Raw genomic sequence first — 18,510 nt, 5'->3', positions numbered from 1 at the left:
GTTAGTATTGTCCTTCTTCCCTTACAAATCTCATATGTGTCTCTCCCCAAGCTGTGTGTCATTGTGAGTTTTAAACTAGTGTCTCAGATAAACTCCATACTTTAGTCATAAAAGAAACGATAACTACCACTGATCATATACTAAGCTCTTACTATGTGCCAGGTGCCTTACCCAGACCTCAAGAATCTTCACAACTGTGTCTGTGGGATGTAAAATATGGCAATTCACCTTGTAAATAAACGAGTGTGATTCTCTCTGGACTCCACACATAGTATTTTTAACTTATAGACAATGATAAATAATAAAATAGCTAACATGAGACTCTGGATTATCTTAATTCACATCTCCTGCATTAAATATCTAATCACATCTACTATGTAAGTTAAATTACCAGAAGTGCATCTTCCTTTCCGAGTCCGTATCCCTTCCTCAAAGACACGCTAACATGCTTTAAAATGGAAAAAAGAGAGGCAGAAAGAGTTAAAAAAAAAAATCAAGTCATATGGGAAACTGATTCAACCAGTTCAGCAATATTTATTTTCCATTTGTAAGGAAGCTTTATGAAAATCTGTTTTATCACATGGATTCACATGGTAACATTTTAAGGAACAGATTTCATTTTGCCTAAGTTGCTTCTTTCCTGAATAATTTTCAGCACTCATCAGAAGGATAGAGATAAATACTTTAAATGACATGATGGGCAATGTTGGAAATCAGGTCTGTCTTTCACAATGCCCGAAATAGGGAGCAGCAGCACTCACCTCCTTCGCACTCTTGATTTTGGTCAGAAATGTATGCAGCTCCATCGTCTCTGCAAACAGTGCACGACATACTGCCTGGAAATGATTTGGTGCCTCTGCTTCAGTCGGGAGATGAGCAGCACACAACTACAGAAGAGGAAAACAATGGTGCCTGCTTATTATCTGTGGTTTTAAGGTACCTGAAATGCAGACAAACCTGGTAGTGCCCATTTTCATATCACATGGCAAGGCAACCCCATGATTACCATGACCCAAAGCTGAATGCACAACAAGACCACCAGGGAAGTCCACACAATTATACAGAAAGAGGTTTGTGACTAACAATCCCCCAGCACAGGTGAGCTTCCAGAATTAGCTTCTACTTGACAATGACAGCACATGTGTAAAAGTGTGGCCTGGGAATAGAAGAGGGATGACCTCTTACAGAGTACTGATAATAACTCAGGTATTTTAATAGCTACCATTTATTATTTACCACACCAGGTCCTATATTTGCATATTATATACACAGCATAACATCATTTACTCTTCCATGTAGCCCTGAATTAGCACCACTTTACAGCAATGAAACTGAGGCTTCAGAGGAAGCTAGTGACTTGTCCACGGTCATAAAGTTAACGTAAGGGAGGAGGATTCAACACAGTCATACTTGATTCTGAAGCCCAAGCTCATGCCAAAACACGCGGAGTTGTATAATTTGGTAGTAAGAATGCCAAGAAGACATGTGGACTACTGGGAAGATGCCTCATCATTAGATGGGCAGTGGTGGAAAGAGGGCGGAGGGCAACTGTGACACCTCCAGTCCTGATGTCATCAACAGTACACAGCCCATAACTACTTCTGGGTCAAAGATGCAATTTAATGCCATGCACAGCAATTTAGAAAAATCAAACAATTTACTATATTGTAAGGCACGTCCTGTCAAGACTATAATGCATTAGGATAATTTTATCTTTCTATAATAATTTTGCATCTGTGTACAGTAGTTATGTTTTAATGTATTTGCATTAAAAATTGTAAGTTCTCCCTTATTCTTTACCATATGCTTGACATTAATATATATTTATTTAGTAACTTGTATCTTTTGGAGAGTAAGAGATATCTTTGTAGCTTGTAATATCCTTCATAATGTGGCTTTCTGTTACTTTTCATTTGTAATAAGTATTGTATGCAATTTAATATATTACTATCTTTAATAAAATACATTCTCAGGAAAATATTTCAGCAAGTATGTCAGCAACAAACCTTCTTCACAAACAGGCTAAGAACTGATGCAATGGGAGCATGAGAGCAAAATCGCACAAGTTTAATTATTCACAGAGCAACCAATGAACAGAGTGTATTTTCTGCTCAATTATTTTTATATGCAGAAAAGAGCTTCTCACATAAAATTATCATTTCCAAGGTGATGAAAGGCAACTGTTAGGACTTCCATCTTTCACTAGTTCCACAATTTTATACTCCAATTACATGCTGTGAAATATGGCATAACATTTTTTACTGTAATTCATAGTAAGAAATGCTATGGATTTCTTACTTATGCATCCTTACTATGCATAAGGATTCAAACATATGCATAAGTGTATGTTTTATACACAAACATTTTACAAAATGAAACTTAAACAATCAACTGATTTCACAACCCACTATCAGGTTGTACCCTGCAACTTAGAAAACCTGGTGTAAAAGTCTAAAATCTTTTTACTGTATATGATATAATTGTATATGTAAATAATCCACAAAAATTATTAGCACTAAGAAATTTTAGCAAAGTTGGGGGATACATGATCAACACAAAAACATTCTATTTCCATTTTTTCAATAGTAAAAAAAATAATAATTATACTAAGGAATAAATTTAACCAAGGAGGTGTGAGACTTACACACTGAAAACTATAAAGTATTGCTGACAGAAATTAAAGAAGACAAAAAAATGGACAGACATCCTGTATTCATGGGTTGGAAGGCTTAATATTGTTAAGATGGTTGTTGTTCAGTCACTCAGTCGTGTCCGACTCTTCTCTCATGGACTGCAGCACTCTAGGCTTCTCTGTCCACCATTTCCCAGAGCTTGCTCAAACTCATGTCCATTGAGTTGGTGATGCCATCCAACCATCTCATCCTCTGTCGTCCCCTTCTCCTCCTGCCTTCAATCTTTTCAAGCATCAGGGTCTTTTCCAATGAATGGGCTCTTTGCATCAGTTGGCTAAAATACTGGAGCTTCAGCTTCAGCATCAGTCCTTCCAATAAATATTCAGGGTTGATTTCCTTTAGGATTGACTGGTTTGCTCTCCTTGCAGTCCAAGAAACTCTCAAGAGTCTTCTCTTGAGTTAAGATAATAATACTATACAAAATGATCTACAGATTGAATGCAATTCCTAACTAAATCCCAAAGGCCTTTTTGAAGAAATAGAAAAGCTGATCCTAAAATTCACGTGAAATTGCAAGGGCCCCAAATAGCTGACACAATCTTGAAGAGAGCTAGAGACTCCAGCTTCCAAATTTTAAAACTTACCTCAAAGTTATAGTAATCAAAACAAAGTGGTGCTTGCAGAACAACAAACATAGATTAATGACACAGAACTGAGAGTCCAGAAATAAACCCATATATCTATGGTTGATTGATTTTTGATGAAAGTGCCCAGACCATTATGGAGGGAAAGAATAGTCTCTTCAACAAATGATGCTTGGAAAAGTGGATATCCACATGGGGGGGAAAAAAAAGTTGTACCCCTACGTCACACCATACATTATGAAATATTAACTCAAAATGGATCAGTGACCTACATTTAAGAGTCAAAACTCAAACTCTTCAAAGGTGAAGTGAACCTTCATAGGGGTGAACCTTCATGGTCATGAACTTAGTAGCAGTTTTTAAGACATGATACCAAAAGCACTAGATACAGCATATCTTACTTTACTATAGCACTATATTATGCATTGCAGATAGTGTGTTTTTTACAAACTAAAGGTTTGTAGTGACCCTGTGCATTAGGCAAGTTTATCAGTGCTATTATTCCAGCAGCACTTGTTCACTTCTTGTCTCTGTGGCACATTTTAATAATTCTTGCAATATTTCAAACTTTTTCTTATCATTATTTTATGATTTACTTTATTTTATTATTTTATTTTTACTATTTTATTATTATTTGTTGTGGTAATGTGATCAGTGATCTTTGCTGTTACTATTGTAACTGGTATTTTGTTTTACATTTTAAAGTATATATTGTTTTTTAGATATAATGCTATTATACACTTTAAAATAGACTATGCTGCCGCTGCCAAGTCGCTTCAGTTGTGTCCGACTCTGTGCGACCCCATGTACTGCAGCCTACCAGGCTTCTCCGTCCATGGGATTCTCCAGGCAAGAACACTGGAGTGGGTTGCCATTTCCTTCTCCAATGCATGAAAGTGGAAAGTGAAAGTGAAGTCACTCAGTCGTGTCTGACTCTTAGCGACCCCATGGACTGCAGTCTACCAGGCTCCTCCATCCATGGATTTTCCGGGCAACAGTACTGGAGTGGGGTGCCATTGCCTTCTCCCATAATAGACTATAGTATAGTATAAACCTAACTTTTATATGCAATGGGAAACCAAAATATTCATGTAACTCACTTTACTGCAACCTTTGCTTTGTTGCAATGGTCTCGAGCTAAACCTGCAATACCCCCAAGGTACAGCTGTAAATGATTAGACTTCAAAGTGAAAATTGTACACTAGTCAAAAATGCCATCATCAAAAAATCTACAAACAATAAATGCTGGAGAGAAAAGGGAACCCTCTTGCACTATTGGTGGGAATGTAAATTCGTACAGCTACTATAGAGAACAGTATGGAGATTCCTTAAAAAGCTAGGAATAAAACTACCATATGACCCAGCAATCCCACTACCGAGCACATACCCTGAGAAAATCAAAATTCAAAAAGACACATGTATCCCAACGTTCCCTGCAGCTCTATATACAATAGCCAGGACATGGAAGTGACCTAAATGTCCATCAACAGATGAATGGATAAAGAAGTTGTGGTGCATACATACAATTGAATATTACCTGGCCATAAAAAGGAATGAATTTGAGGCAGGTTAACTGAGGTGTATTAACCTAGAGACTGTACACAGAGTGGAGTAAGTCAGAAAAACAAATATTGTATATTGACATATATATATATCTATGTGTGTGTGTGGAATCTAGAAAAATGGTACAGATGAATCTATCTGCAGGACAGCAGTAGAGACACAGACATAGAGAACAGACTTGTAGACACAGTGGGGGAAGGAGAGGGTGGGATGGATTGAGAGAACAGCACAGAAACATTTATATTATCCTATGTAAAACAGCTATTGGGAACTTGTTATGTACCAGAGGGACTCAACTCAGTGCTCTATGACAACCTAGAGGGGTGGGAAGAGGTGGGGAGGTTCAAGAAGGAGGGGATATATGTATGCTGTTCAGTTGCCCAGTCAGGTCCAACTTTATGCAACCCCATGGACTGCAGCATGCCAGGCTTCCCTGTCCCTCACCATCTCTCAGAATTTGCCCAAGTTCATGTTCACTGCATCAGTGATACCGTCCAGCCATCTCATCCTCTGATGCCCTCTTATCCTTCTGCCCTTGCTCTTTCCCAGCATCAGGGACTTTTCCAATGAGTCATCTGTTCACATCAGGGACCAAAATACTGGAACTTCAGCTTCAGCATCAGTCCCTCCAGTGAATATTCAGGGTTGATCTCCCTTAATATTCACTGGTTTGATCTCCTTGCTGTCCAAGAGACTTTCAAAAGTGTTCTCCAGCACCACAGTTCGAAGGCATCAATTCTTTGGTGTTCTGCCTTCTTTACAGTCCAGCTCTCACAACCGTATGTGACCACTGGGAAGACCATGGCCTTGACTATATGGACCTTCGTTGGCAGAGTAATGCCTAACCTGGATATATGTATACTTCTGGCTGATTCACGTTATTGTAGAGCAGAAACCAATACTACTTTGTGAAAACAATTATCCTCTAATTAAAAAAAAAACTGTACATCAAAGAATTCTATCAAGAGCATGAAAAGACAATCCACAGAATCAGAGACAATATTTGCAAATCATATATCTAATAAGGATCTACTATTCAGAATGCATAAAGAACTCTTAAACTCAACAAAAGATAAACAACCTAATTTAAAAACGGACCTGAATAGACATTCTTCCAAAGAAGATAGACAAATGGCCAAAAAGCAAATAAAAAGATGCTCACCATCATGAGTCATTAAGAAAATGCAAATCAAAACCACAATTAGATACCACTCACATCCACTAGGATGGCTATAAAAGCAAAGAGAAAATGGAAAGTAAGTGTTAGCAAGAATGTGGAGAAATTGGAACCCTTGTATATTGCTAGTAGAAATGAAAATGGTGAGGCCACTGTGGAAAATAGCTTGATGGTTTTTCAAAAAGTTAAAGACAGAATTACCATGTGATCCAGCAATTCCGTTCCTGAGGTGTATTTCCAAAAGAATTTAAAGTAGGTATTCAAACAAAAACTGAAACACAAATGTTCATACCAGCACCATTCACAGCAGCCAAAAAAAAGGTGAAAACAATTCAAATATTCCTAGCTGAGGAGTGGATAAACAAACTGTGGTATATTCACAAAATGGAATCTTATTAACCCACAAAAAGGAAAAAGGTACTGACACATGCTACGACACGGGTGAACCTTAAAAACATTACACTCAGTCCAAGAAGCTAGACACCAAAAGTCATATACCATATGATTCCATTTATATGAAATACCAGAATACATAAATCCACGAGACAGAAAGCTGATCAGTGGCTGCCATGGGCTGAAGGAGAAGGGATAGGTTTCCATCTGGGATAAAGAATAGGCTTTGGACTGAGATAGTGCTGATAGCTGGATAGTATCGTGAATTATTTAATAGCACTAAATTGTGAATTGTAAACTTTGTTATGTGTATTTTACCACAATTTTTTAATGTACAAAAAAATTTTTTTTTAAAGCCAATGAAATTTCATGAAGTTTCTACTGAGACAGATGAGAAATAATCCCTTAGAGGAAAAATAACCCCAGTGATTATTTCAGTTTCAATGAATTACCTGATAATTATTTTATTCTTTGTGTTTATATGCATCAGCACATCTAATTCTTATGTCAACCCAATTTAGAGATTAAGAAATAGAGATTTACAATAGCTAAGGATTTACCTAAGCCATACACCTAGCCAGCAGAATTGGAAGTGAACCCAGGCAGTCTAACTGCAGAATGAGTTACACTAAAGGAAGTAATGTTCTTACACTAAAAGAAGCAATATTCTTCAAGTGATGAAACACTCAGAACACAGCATACAGGCAGCATGCCCCAAATGACCTCTACAGTTACCAAACAAGTGACGCTTGTGGAGGAGTGGAAATTCTACAGACTTGTGTCCACAAGTTTGTTCTCTATGTCTGCGTACACAGTCTTTCCTTTATATATACACCAGTCAGTACATGCAGAACTTTGTGGTCTTTTCTCCATTTATTAAAAATTTCCCACACTGCTACTTAACCTACATGATTATAATTTTAAAGACCATATGATAATCTATGAGCTGATATACCATTTTTCTGGAAGTCATTTATTTCCAGTTTCAAAACAGTATAATTAATGCTGTGATACACATCTCCTTGTATCTATGTAACATTTCATTTTAAAAATCATCTCCTTGTACAGAGAACAGACTGGTGATGCCAGTGATTGGGGCTTGTGGGGTACAGAGTGGAATAGCTGAAGGTAGTCAAAAGGTACAAACTTCCAGTTATAAAGTCAGTCAGTCCTAGGAATGTAATGTACAGCATGGCAACTAAGGTTAACAATACTGTACTGAATATTTGAAAGTTGCTGAAAGATAGAGCTTAAAAGTTCTCATCACAAGCAAAAAATCTGTAATCATGTGTAGTGATGGATGTTAACTTATTGTGGTGATCATTTTGCAATTTATACAAACAAGGAATCATTACCTTGTACAGTTGAAACTAATATAATGTTATACATCAATTATATCTGAGCTTAAAAAACTGACCTCTTTGAAAAATTTCTAATAGTATTACTGTGTGGAAAAATTTGAACATGCACAAAATGAGGTGGACAGTATAATGAATTACCATCCATCACCCAATTTAGCAATGACCAATTCATGGCCATCTTACTTTATCTACATCCTCATCCACTTAAGCCTCACCCTCCAGGATAATTTTATAGCAAATTTCAGACATCTGAATTTCACATGTAGATATTTCAGCATACACTCATTAAATGAGTTTTTAAAAAATACACTCACAATTCTATTATAATATCTAAAAATATGAATAATTCCTAATATCGTCAACTATAGAGTAAAAGGTCAAATTTTCCTGATTATCTCAAATATATCCACAGTTCATTTTTATTTTCATTACTCTAGGAGGTGGAGCAAAAAGACAGGCAGAGAGTATTCTGCCTATGTTTTCCTTGAAAAGTTTTATAGTACCCAGACTTACATTTAGGTCTTTAATCCAGTTTGAGTTTGTTTCTATGTATGGTATTAAAGACTGTTCTAATCTATAGATTCAATGTAATCCCCATGAAATTACCAATAGCCTTTTTCAGAACTTTCCTGGTAGTTCAGTTGGTAAAGAATCCACCTGCAATATGGAAGACCTGGGTTCGATCCCTGGGTTGGGAAGATCCACTGAAAAAGAGAAAGGCTACCCACTCCAGTATTATGGCCTGGAGAATTCCATGGGCTGTATAATCCACAGGGTCGCAGAGAGTTGGACACGACTGAGAGATTTTCACTTCACTTTTTCAGAACTAGAACAAAAAATTTTAATATCTGTATGGAAACACAAAAGGCCCCAAAAAGCCACAGCGATTTTGTGGGGAGAAAAAAAGAAAAGCAACAAAGACAGAGCTAGAGGAATTAGGCTCCTTGATTTCAGGAGCTTTGACTGTACTACAAAGCTACAGTAATCGAAACAGTAGGACACTGGCACAAAAACAGACACACATCAGTGGAACAGGAAAGAAAGCCCAGAGGCAAACTCACACACCTATGGTCAACTAATCTATGACAAAGGAGGCAAGAATACACCATGGAGAAAAAACAGCCTCTTCAATAAATGGTAGGAGGAAAACTAGACAGCTACATGTAAAAGAATGAAATTAGAACACCCTTATGCATTTCATTAAGGACATGAAACTGAGCAAACTCTGGGACATGGTGAAGGACAAGGAAGCCTGGCATGCTGCAGTCCAAGGGGCTGCAAAGAGCTGAAGACAACTTAGTGAGTAAATAACAACAACAATGTATTTTATTGAAAGCTGAAAGTCTAGGAACTATTATCAAATGCTAATCAATTTTTTAAAGTGAAATAACAACTCTTGAAAGAAAGAGATACTGCTGTAAACTTCACCTTCATGACATCTCTATAGGACCGGATGGCTGAGACCTTCCTCTTTACGTCATCCTCCTCCTCCAGACCCTCATCCGCAGCCTCGTAGCCCTCGTCATTGCTGCCGTCAGCCTCTACCGTGTTGGCCATGCGATCAATGAGCTGCTCCAGTGGGGGGCTTAACTCCCTTTCTTCATTCTCCTTCAAGCCATAGTCCAGTGCCTTATAAATAATAATTCCCAAAGATTCTATAACCTAGGAACATTAAGGAAGGCGGTTAATAGAGACAACTGAACAGCTTTATAGAACTGTAAGGCATAAAATATTCAGTACGATATTTAAGCTACGTCTAATCTATTCCATTTCAGAAATGTGACACATTAAATTTGAGGAGCTTAAGAAGTCTCACCTGTGTTTTTTTAAAAAATCTCAGATGGAAATTATTTGTATAATTTCTTCAAACCAGTATGTAACACATACACAAAGTCTTTTCATGTTTTCTTAGATTTATGTTAAACACTAGAATCTATATTTTCCATCTATATAAAATACCAGCAATACCAACCAGGTTGATTTTCCATATTTTCAAACCATATTTTTTCAGAATAGACAGAGTTACCGAAAAACATATCCATTCAAAACTGTTATGACAACACTTATCTAATTAGGGATTTCATAGACATATCAAGGATCTGAGACTGAAAACTCAGTGACTGGTAGCAGCTAACTTAAGCTTAAACAAACAAATCTATTTACAGCCATGTCCTTCTGACAGGGGCTGGCAGTGCCGCAACTTCCACCTTAAGGTGCTGCCTGCGCATCAGGCGGAACCATCTGTAAATCAGGCTGGAGTCTTCTGTCAACTGATTGGAGAACTCCCCCAAGGCAACAGGTACAGGCTGGAAAGACAGAGTGGCTCAGCAGCACGCACTTGGTGATGCCTCCAGGGCCAACCTGGGCCAAGCACGTGCAAAATGCTTCCATTGGATGATGGGATGCCTCTGTACAAACCCAAACTCATGGCTAGAAGGGTCAATAACCCCCAGTTTATGATGGGCCGCTCAGGACTCAGGTAAACTGGTGGCCCACCATTGAGTGTTCAGTATTGACTGTGGCCCAGCATCAGATCTAGAGCTACCAAAAGGAAAGGAGCTCTCCACAAAGAGCTGCAGGGCTCTGCTCCAGAACCCTAGGGCCTGCACTGCGACTCACCTGCAGGGCTGCCCAAGGCTCAGACTGTAGCCCTCTCTGCCACTGACACCGCAAGCACCAACACATCTGTGGGGTCAGGTGGCCCGTGCAGCAGAGGAGCCAGCCTGGCAGCTGCATTTGTGGAGGAGCTCTCCCTGTCCCGGGTCCTACTCCGAACTAGCAGCTTTCTGGGTCCTTCAGTAAATGGGCTAGAGTAATACAACACACTTCGAGGAATATGTGCCTTCAAAATCCAGAGTCCACCAGGCTTTGTGCTTCTTTTCTGTTTGCAGTCAGGGCCTTGGAAAGGATGTCCTAAAACATTCTGCAGGGTCTCCCAGCTCCAGGATAAACTACGTGCACCTGGTTTCAATGTCCCAAATCTATTACCTTTCCTGATTTAAACCTGAACCATGACACAGTACTATATGTAATCCAACCTCTCAGAAACACAACATAACAAGGCTGGGCATTATTAGACTGACATGTATAGTAGCTGACTCATCACTTTCACAGATTCCAGAAACTTCTAGCCTTGTGCTAGAGAAGCATCTACCTAGTTCTACACAGCCTGGAGCTGGTGATAACAGACGAGCACTCAAAAGACAACTGAAACATAAAAGTACCTGGACACATCAACTTGCCTACATATATACTTACTTATACTAATTTTAGAAATTCATTTTCCAAAACTTGTGGTGGTTGTTCAGTAGCTAAGTCATGTCCAAAAGTGATTTAAGTATTAAGTAGGAGAGCTCCAACTAACAACCCCTTGAGAAAATTAGAGACGTTTTTTCCATGTTGACACTGATTATAATCTACCTGTATAAATATCAACCTGACATTTCTCCATCTTGTTCACAAAAATACTATAAAAGACTTACTACACTTTCTTGCTGCAATATCTAAATACTAACTGTAGTACTCTCTTATCTAGTAAAATTTATCCCCCCAAAGCATACTTTTCTATTAATCTAGCTAATATCCACTATACTAAGCACCCTTCCTTTCACTCATGAATTCAGTCCACAGATATTTACTAAGAATCAAGTGTATGTGCCAACAAAGAAACAGATGAGAAGAGACCTGTGGCCTTCATAAAGGTTTTGTCCTAGGGAAAACAGATAATTAATAAGCTAAATGACTATGCTATACATTATAATAAAGAAGGGAAGGGTGTTATGAGAGCATAATTTAATAGGGAGCCCTAACTAGTCCAAAAATCAGGGAAGCCTTTGTTAAGAAAATGAATTTAAGTAGAGTTAACCACAAGAAGAAGGGGGTTAGAAAAGAATTCCAAAGATAGGAAAACAGTGAGTATGAAGACCTAGAGATAAGAAAGAGCATGGAATGAGTGACTGAAGAAAAAACAAAGTGTTTACTTCTAATGACAAGAGGACAGTTAGGATGAGTTTTGTGAGGTGGGAATATATTCACAAATCACATTGAGGCCTCAAAGGCTACCTGACAGGTCTGAAAGGAAAGTGCAAGTGAAGTCCCTCAATCGTGTCCAACTCTTTGTGACCCCCTGGACTGTAGCCTGCCAGGCTCCTCCATCCCTGGGATTTTCCAGGCAAGAATACTGGAGTGGGTTGCCGTTTCCTTCTCCAGGGGATCTTCCCCACCTAGGGATTGAACCTGGGTCACCCGCACCGCAGGCAGACTCTACCATGTGAGCTACCAGGGAAGCCTGAATCTTCATCAAGTAATAGTGGGCCACTGAAGGGTTTTGGGAAGTGGGGCAGTAAGGTATTTTTAAAGTTCAGTCAGTCAGTTCAGTCACTCAATCATGTCTGACTCTTTGCAACCCCATGGACTGCAGCATATCAGGCTTCACTGTCCATCACCAACTCCCAGAGCCTACTCAAACTCATGTCCACTGAGTCAGTGATGCCATCCAACCATCTCATCCTCTGTCATCCCCTTCTCCTCCCGCCTTCAATCTTTCCCAGCATCAGGGTCTTTTCAGTATTTTTAAAATACATCATGCCACAGTTATCAAGACAGGGTGGTACTAGCAAAAGAACAGACAATGAGATTTATGGAACAGCATACAGAGCCCAAAACAGACTCCCAAGGATACTCAACGGAGCACTGACAAAGGAGTGAAGGCAATTTAAAAGAACAGGCTTTTCAAACGGTGCTGGAGCAACAACATCCACATGCAAAAATATGAGTCTAGACTCAGGCCTTACACCTTTCACAAAGTCACAAGTAAAATACAAAACTATTGAATGAGAAGATAACATAGGAGAAAATCTAGTTGACTTTGGGTTTGATGATTTTTTTAAAGATACAAGGAATGATCCATGAAAGAAAAAAATTGGTATGTTAGACTTCATTATAATTAACAAATTCTGCTGCATGAAAGGCACTGTTCAAAGAATAAAACAACAAGCCACAGCTGGAAGAAAATATGTGCCAAACATATGTGTGATAATGGACTGGTATCCCAAATATACAAAGAACCTTAAAACTCAAACAGAAAATAACTCCTGGAGTTTCCTAGCGGTCTAGTCATTAGGATTCTGGACTTTCACTGCCATAAGTCAGGTTCACTCCCATGAGTCAGGTTCACTCCCTGGTCAGGGAACTCAAGTCCCACAAGCTATCTAACCTGACCCCACCCCCTGAAAAAAAAATTACCCAGTTACAAAATGGGCAAGTGATCAGAATAGAAGATATACCAAAGAAGATATACAAATGGCAACGAAAATGTGAAATGATGCTCAAGATAATGTGTCATCATAAATTGTACCAATGTTTTCTTAGGTCACTCTCCCAAGGCAACAGAAATAAAAGCAAAAATTAACAAGTGGGACCTAACCAAATTTACAAGCTTTTGTATAGCTAAGGAAATCATCAACAGAATGAAAAGACAGCCTACAGACTGGGAGAAAATATTTGCAAGTGATGTGACCAACAAGGGCTTAATATCCAAAATACACAAACAGCTCATACAATTCAACAATAAAATAACTTACAGCCCAATAGAAAAACAGGTAGAAAACCTACATAGACAGTTCTCCTAGGAAAACACACAGACAGCCAAAAGGCACATGAAAAGATGCTCAACATCACTAATTATTAGAGAAAAGCAAATCATAACTATGAGGCGCCACTTAACACCTCTCAGATGGCCATCATTAAATAGTGTACAAATAACAAATGCTCAAGAGGGTATGGAGAAAAGGGAATCCTCCTACACTGCTGGTGGGAATGAAAGTTGATGTAGCCACTATGAAAATTATCAGGAAATTCCTCAAAAAGCTAAAAATAGAGTTTTCAAGTGACCCAGCAACCCTACTCCTGGGCATATATCTGGACAAAACTATAATTCAAAAAGACACATGTACCCCAATCTTCAATGCAACACTATTCACAATAGCCAAGACATGGAAATAACCTAAGTGTCCATCAAAAGATGAGTGGATGAAGATGTGGTACAGATATACAATGCAATACTACTCAACCATGAAACAGAACAAAATAACGCCATTTGCAGCAACATGGATGAACTCGGAGATTGTCACATTAAATCAGTTAAGTCAGAAAGACAAATACTGTGTGATATCACTTCTATGTGAAATCTGAAATACAACACAGATGAACTTATCTACAAAACAGACTCACAGCCATAGAGAACAGACTTGTGGTTGCCAAGGGAGAGAGTGGGAAGAATGGATTTGGAGTTTGGGGTTAGCGATGCAAACTATTATATATAGAATGGATAAACAACAAGTCCTACTATATAGCACAGGGAAATGTATTCAATATTTTGTGAAAAATCATAATGGAAAAGAATATATAAAATAATGTAAAAAAAAATCATATGTCATCAGGGATTTACAAATTAAAATGGTAAGATCCCACTATATACCTACTGAGTTCAGTTCAGTTCAGTCACTCAGTCTTGTCCGACACTTTGCGACCCCATGAGTCGCAGCACGCCAGGCCTCCCTGTCCATCACCAACTCCCGGAGTTCACTCAGACTCACGTCCATCAAGTCAGTGATGCCATCCAGCCATCTCATCCTCTGTCATCTCCTTCTCCTCCTGCCCTCAATCTCTCCCAGCATCAGAGTCTTTTCCAATGAGTCAACTCTTCCCATGAGGTGGCCAAAGTACTGGAGTTTCACCTGTAGCATCATTCCTTCCAAAGAAATCCTAGGGCTGATCTCCTTCAGAATGGACTGGTTGGATCTCCTTGCAGTCCAAGGGACTCTCAAGAGGCTTCTCCAACACCACAGTTCAAAAGCATCAATTCTTCAGCGCTCCGTTTTCTTCAGTCCAACTCTCATATCCATACATGACCACTGAAAAAACCATAGTGTTGACTAGACGGACCTTTGTTGGCAAAGTAATGTCTCTGCTTTTCAATATGCTATCTAGGTTGGTCATAACTTTTCTTCCAAGGAGTAAGCATCTTTTGATTTCATGGCTGCAGTCACCATCTGCAGTGATTTTGGAGCCCCCCAAAATAAAGTTTGACACTGTTTCCATCGTTTCCCCATCTATTTCCCATGAAGTGATGGGACCAGATGCCATGATCTTCGTCAAATCCGAAACAATGATATCATAAAATGCTGATGAGAATGTGGGGCAGCAGGAATTCTCATCAATGGCTGGTAGGAATGCCAATGCTTCAGCCACCATAGAAGACATTTTGGCAGTTGCTCACACAGCCGAACATACTCCTACCATACAATCAAGTAATTCCACTCCTTGATATTTACTCAAGCTGAAAACTTACATCCACACAAAAATCTACACAAATGTTTGTTGTTGTTTAGTCACTAAGTCATGTCTGACTCTGCAATCCCATTAAGTGTAGCCTGCCAGGTTCCTCTGTCCATGGGATTTCCCAGGCAAGAATACTACAGTGGGTTTCCATTTTCTTCTTCAGCGGATCTTCCTGACCCAGGGATCGAACCTGCATCTCCAATGTCCCCTGCATTAGCAGGTGGATTCTTTACTGTTGAGCCACCAAGGAAGTCCTACACAAATGTTTAAAGTAACTTTATTCAGAACTGTCAAAACTTGGAGGCAACCAAGATGTTTTTCATCATGTGAAGGGATAAACTATGATAAATCCATGCAACCAACTATTATTCAAAGATAGAGAAATGAGCTGTCAAACTACAAAGACATAGAGGACACTTTAAAGTAGATTACTAACTGAAAGAAGACAATCTGAAAAGGCTAAATTCTAATCACATGATATTTTGGAAAAGGCAAAACTATAGAGAAAATAAAAAGATCAGTTGTTCCCATGAAAGTGTATGGGACAGTCTAAGGAGAAAAACTACAAGAGAAACGCAGACCCAAACATTTAATGACTGGCCAGAGGATGAGAAATCAAGAGACTAGACTGTAAAGGAGCAACAGTATGAAAGAAAGGAGGAAAGTAGAAAGTCACAAAAATCAGAGCGAGAAAAAACTTTCAAAAGGAGGTCATGGTCCTGGCACGGAATGTGGATTATAGGGGAGAAGAGACTTAGGGAACACCGCTGGATTCCTCCAGAAGGAAGCTACGGTGACCTCAGCAAGGGCCAGACTGTGTGAACAAACAGTGCCATGTGTACCCAGCACACACAGAAATGTTTAGGAAAAGGAGCGAAATGCAAGGTAGCAGCTAGAGAGGAAGACAGGGCAGAGGTAGGGTTTTTATTATTATTATTATTATTACTATTACTTTTTCTTTGAAGACTTCAAGTCTTAAGCATTTTAAAGGGTGATGGGAAAAATACAGAAAGGAAAACACTGAAGAAGATGCAAAGATAAGGGATCACAATTACCAACAGTGACCTTTGTTTGAAGTGTCAGACCTCTACAAGGGGTCACTCCTCAAAAAAAATCTTTCCATGAAATCTAGATATGCTTTTTTCCTTTTATAAAGCAGCAAAAAAAAAAAAAGTCCATTTATCCGTGCCTGAGAGTTATCGTTCTATTCAATATTACTTCCTAAGCAGTTTCTAGGTGATAAATTCATTAACATGCTATTCTAAGCCTTTTACATTCTGAGCCCAGTGAACATTTCTGTTCACAACCCCACAATGAGCTGATAACTTTGCTCACTTTCCTTCTGCTTACCTTTCTTTACTCATGTCACTCCCCACCTGTGTCTGACAAATCCTACCAGTACTCTTATTCTTCAGACCCAGAGCCCTTTGACCAGAGTTGATTATTTTCAACCTTACCATCTTTGCCTGCTCTGTTTATCCAACTTTTACATATGACTGTTTGTTAATTGCATCCAAAACTATAAAATAATCATTCAAGTGTAGCTGGAATGTTCACCAAGACAAAGCCTATGCTGTTTGAAAAAAAATAAGTCTCAAGAAATTTCAAAACTGAAATATCAAAAATTATGTTTTCTGACAATGAAATGAAACCAGAAATCAGCTAACAAAGTAATTTATACTAAGTTATTTTATACTAAAGTACTAAGTACTAAAAAATTAAATAGCACACTTCTAAACTTTTGAGTCAAAGAAGAAATCTCAAGGGCAATTTTAAAATATTTAATGATAATGAAAACATACAAACAAATTTGTGGGAAGCAACTAATGCATTTATAGCTTCAGATGAATAGACAAACTCCCTAGAAGGCACAGCTTATCAAAATTTGCAACATCCCAACACTGAAAACTATAAAACATTGCTAAAAGAAATTAAAAATCAAAGCTAGCAGAGACATACACCAAATTCATGATTGAAAGACTAAACATTGTTACAATGTCAGTTCTTTCACGTTGATCAAAAAGTCAATAAAATCACAACCAAAACTCTACTAGGACTTTTGGAAAAACTGAAACTAATTTAAAAATGTATTTGTCATAAAAGAAGAAAAGACCTCATTCGTCATAAAAGAAGAAAATTAACAAGCTAGATTTCATATAAAATAAAAACTCTGCTCTTTGGATTTCCCTGGTGGTCCTGCAGTTAACACTTCACACTTCCAATGCAGGGGGCACAGGTTCGATCCCTGGTCAGGGAACTGTGATCCCACAATCCACACAGTGAGGCTAAAAAAAGAAAAAACTCTGCTCTTCAAAAAACAATATTAGCTAAGGGGAAAGTTCATAGCAATACAGGCATACCTCAAGAAACAAGAAAAAAGTCAAATAAATAACCTAACTCTACACCTAAAGCAACTAGAAAAGGAAGAAATGAAGAACCCCAGGGTTAGTAGAAAGAAAGAAATCTTAAAAATCAGGGCAGAAATAAATGCAAAAGAAACAAAAGAGACCATAGCAAAAATCAACAAAGCCGAAAGCTGGTTCTTTGAAAGGATAAACAAAATTGACAAACCATTAGCCAGACTCATCAAGAAACAAAGGGAGAAATTTCAAATCAATAAAATTAGAAACAAAAATGGAGAGATCACAACAGACAACACAGAAATACAAAGGATCATAAGAGACTACTATCAACAATTATATGCCAATAAAATGGACAACGTGGAAGAAATGGACAAATTCTTAGCAAAGTACAACTTTCCAAAACTCGACCAGGAAGAAATAGAAAATCTTAACAGACCCATCACAAGCACGGAAATTGAAACTGTAATCAAAAATCTTCCAGCAAACAAAAGCCCAGGTCCAGACGGCTTCACAGCTGAATTCTACCAAAAATTTAGAGAAGAGCTAACACCTATCCTGCTCAAACTCTTCCAGAAAATTGCAGAGAAAAGTAAACTTCCAAACTCATTCTATGAGGCCACCATCACCCTAATACCAAAACCTGACAAAGATCCCACAAAAAAAGAAAACTACAGGCCAATATCACTGATGAACATAAATGCAAAAATGCTTAACAAAATTCTAGCAATCAGAATCCAACAACACATTAAAAAGATCATACACCATGACCAAGTGGGCTTTATCCCAGGGATGCAAGGATTCTTCAATATCCGCAAATCAATCAATGTAATACACCACATTAACAAATTGAAAAATAAAAACCATATGATTATCTCAATAGATGCAGAGAAAGCCTTTGACAAAATTCAACATCCATTTATGATAAAAACTCTCCAGAAAGCAGGAATAGAAGGAACATACCTCAACATAATAAAAGCTATATATGACAAATCCACAGCAAACATTATCCTCAATGGTGAAAAACTGAAAGCATTT

The 18,510-nt window shown here is 38.3% G+C and overlaps 1 protein-coding gene across 3 annotated transcripts in view; it reads right to left on the bottom strand.

The window, feature by feature from the left end:
• Positions 1-18,510, bottom strand: part of SPIRE1 (spire-type actin nucleation factor 1) — a 145,388-nt gene that overhangs the window by 70,164 nt on the left and 56,714 nt on the right. For all 3 annotated transcript variants that reach the window (XM_010859062.1, XM_010859060.1, XM_010859061.1), the window contains exons 2-3: positions 9,200-9,433; positions 762-887 (exon numbers count right to left, since the gene is read on the bottom strand). In XM_010859062.1, coding sequence (XP_010857364.1) covers positions 762-887; positions 9,200-9,328 — 255 coding nt within the window. In that variant the 5' untranslated portion in view covers positions 9,329-9,433. The remainder of the gene's footprint in view (positions 1-761; positions 888-9,199; positions 9,434-18,510) is intronic.

The sequence above is a fragment of the Bison bison genome, unplaced genomic scaffold (genome assembly GCF_000754665.1).
Source record: "Bison bison bison isolate TAMUID 2011002044 unplaced genomic scaffold, Bison_UMD1.0 scf7180017864453, whole genome shotgun sequence".
Lineage (NCBI taxonomy): Eukaryota > Metazoa > Chordata > Mammalia > Artiodactyla > Bovidae > Bison > Bison bison.
This window is presented reverse-complemented; position numbering and strand designations above follow the sequence as displayed.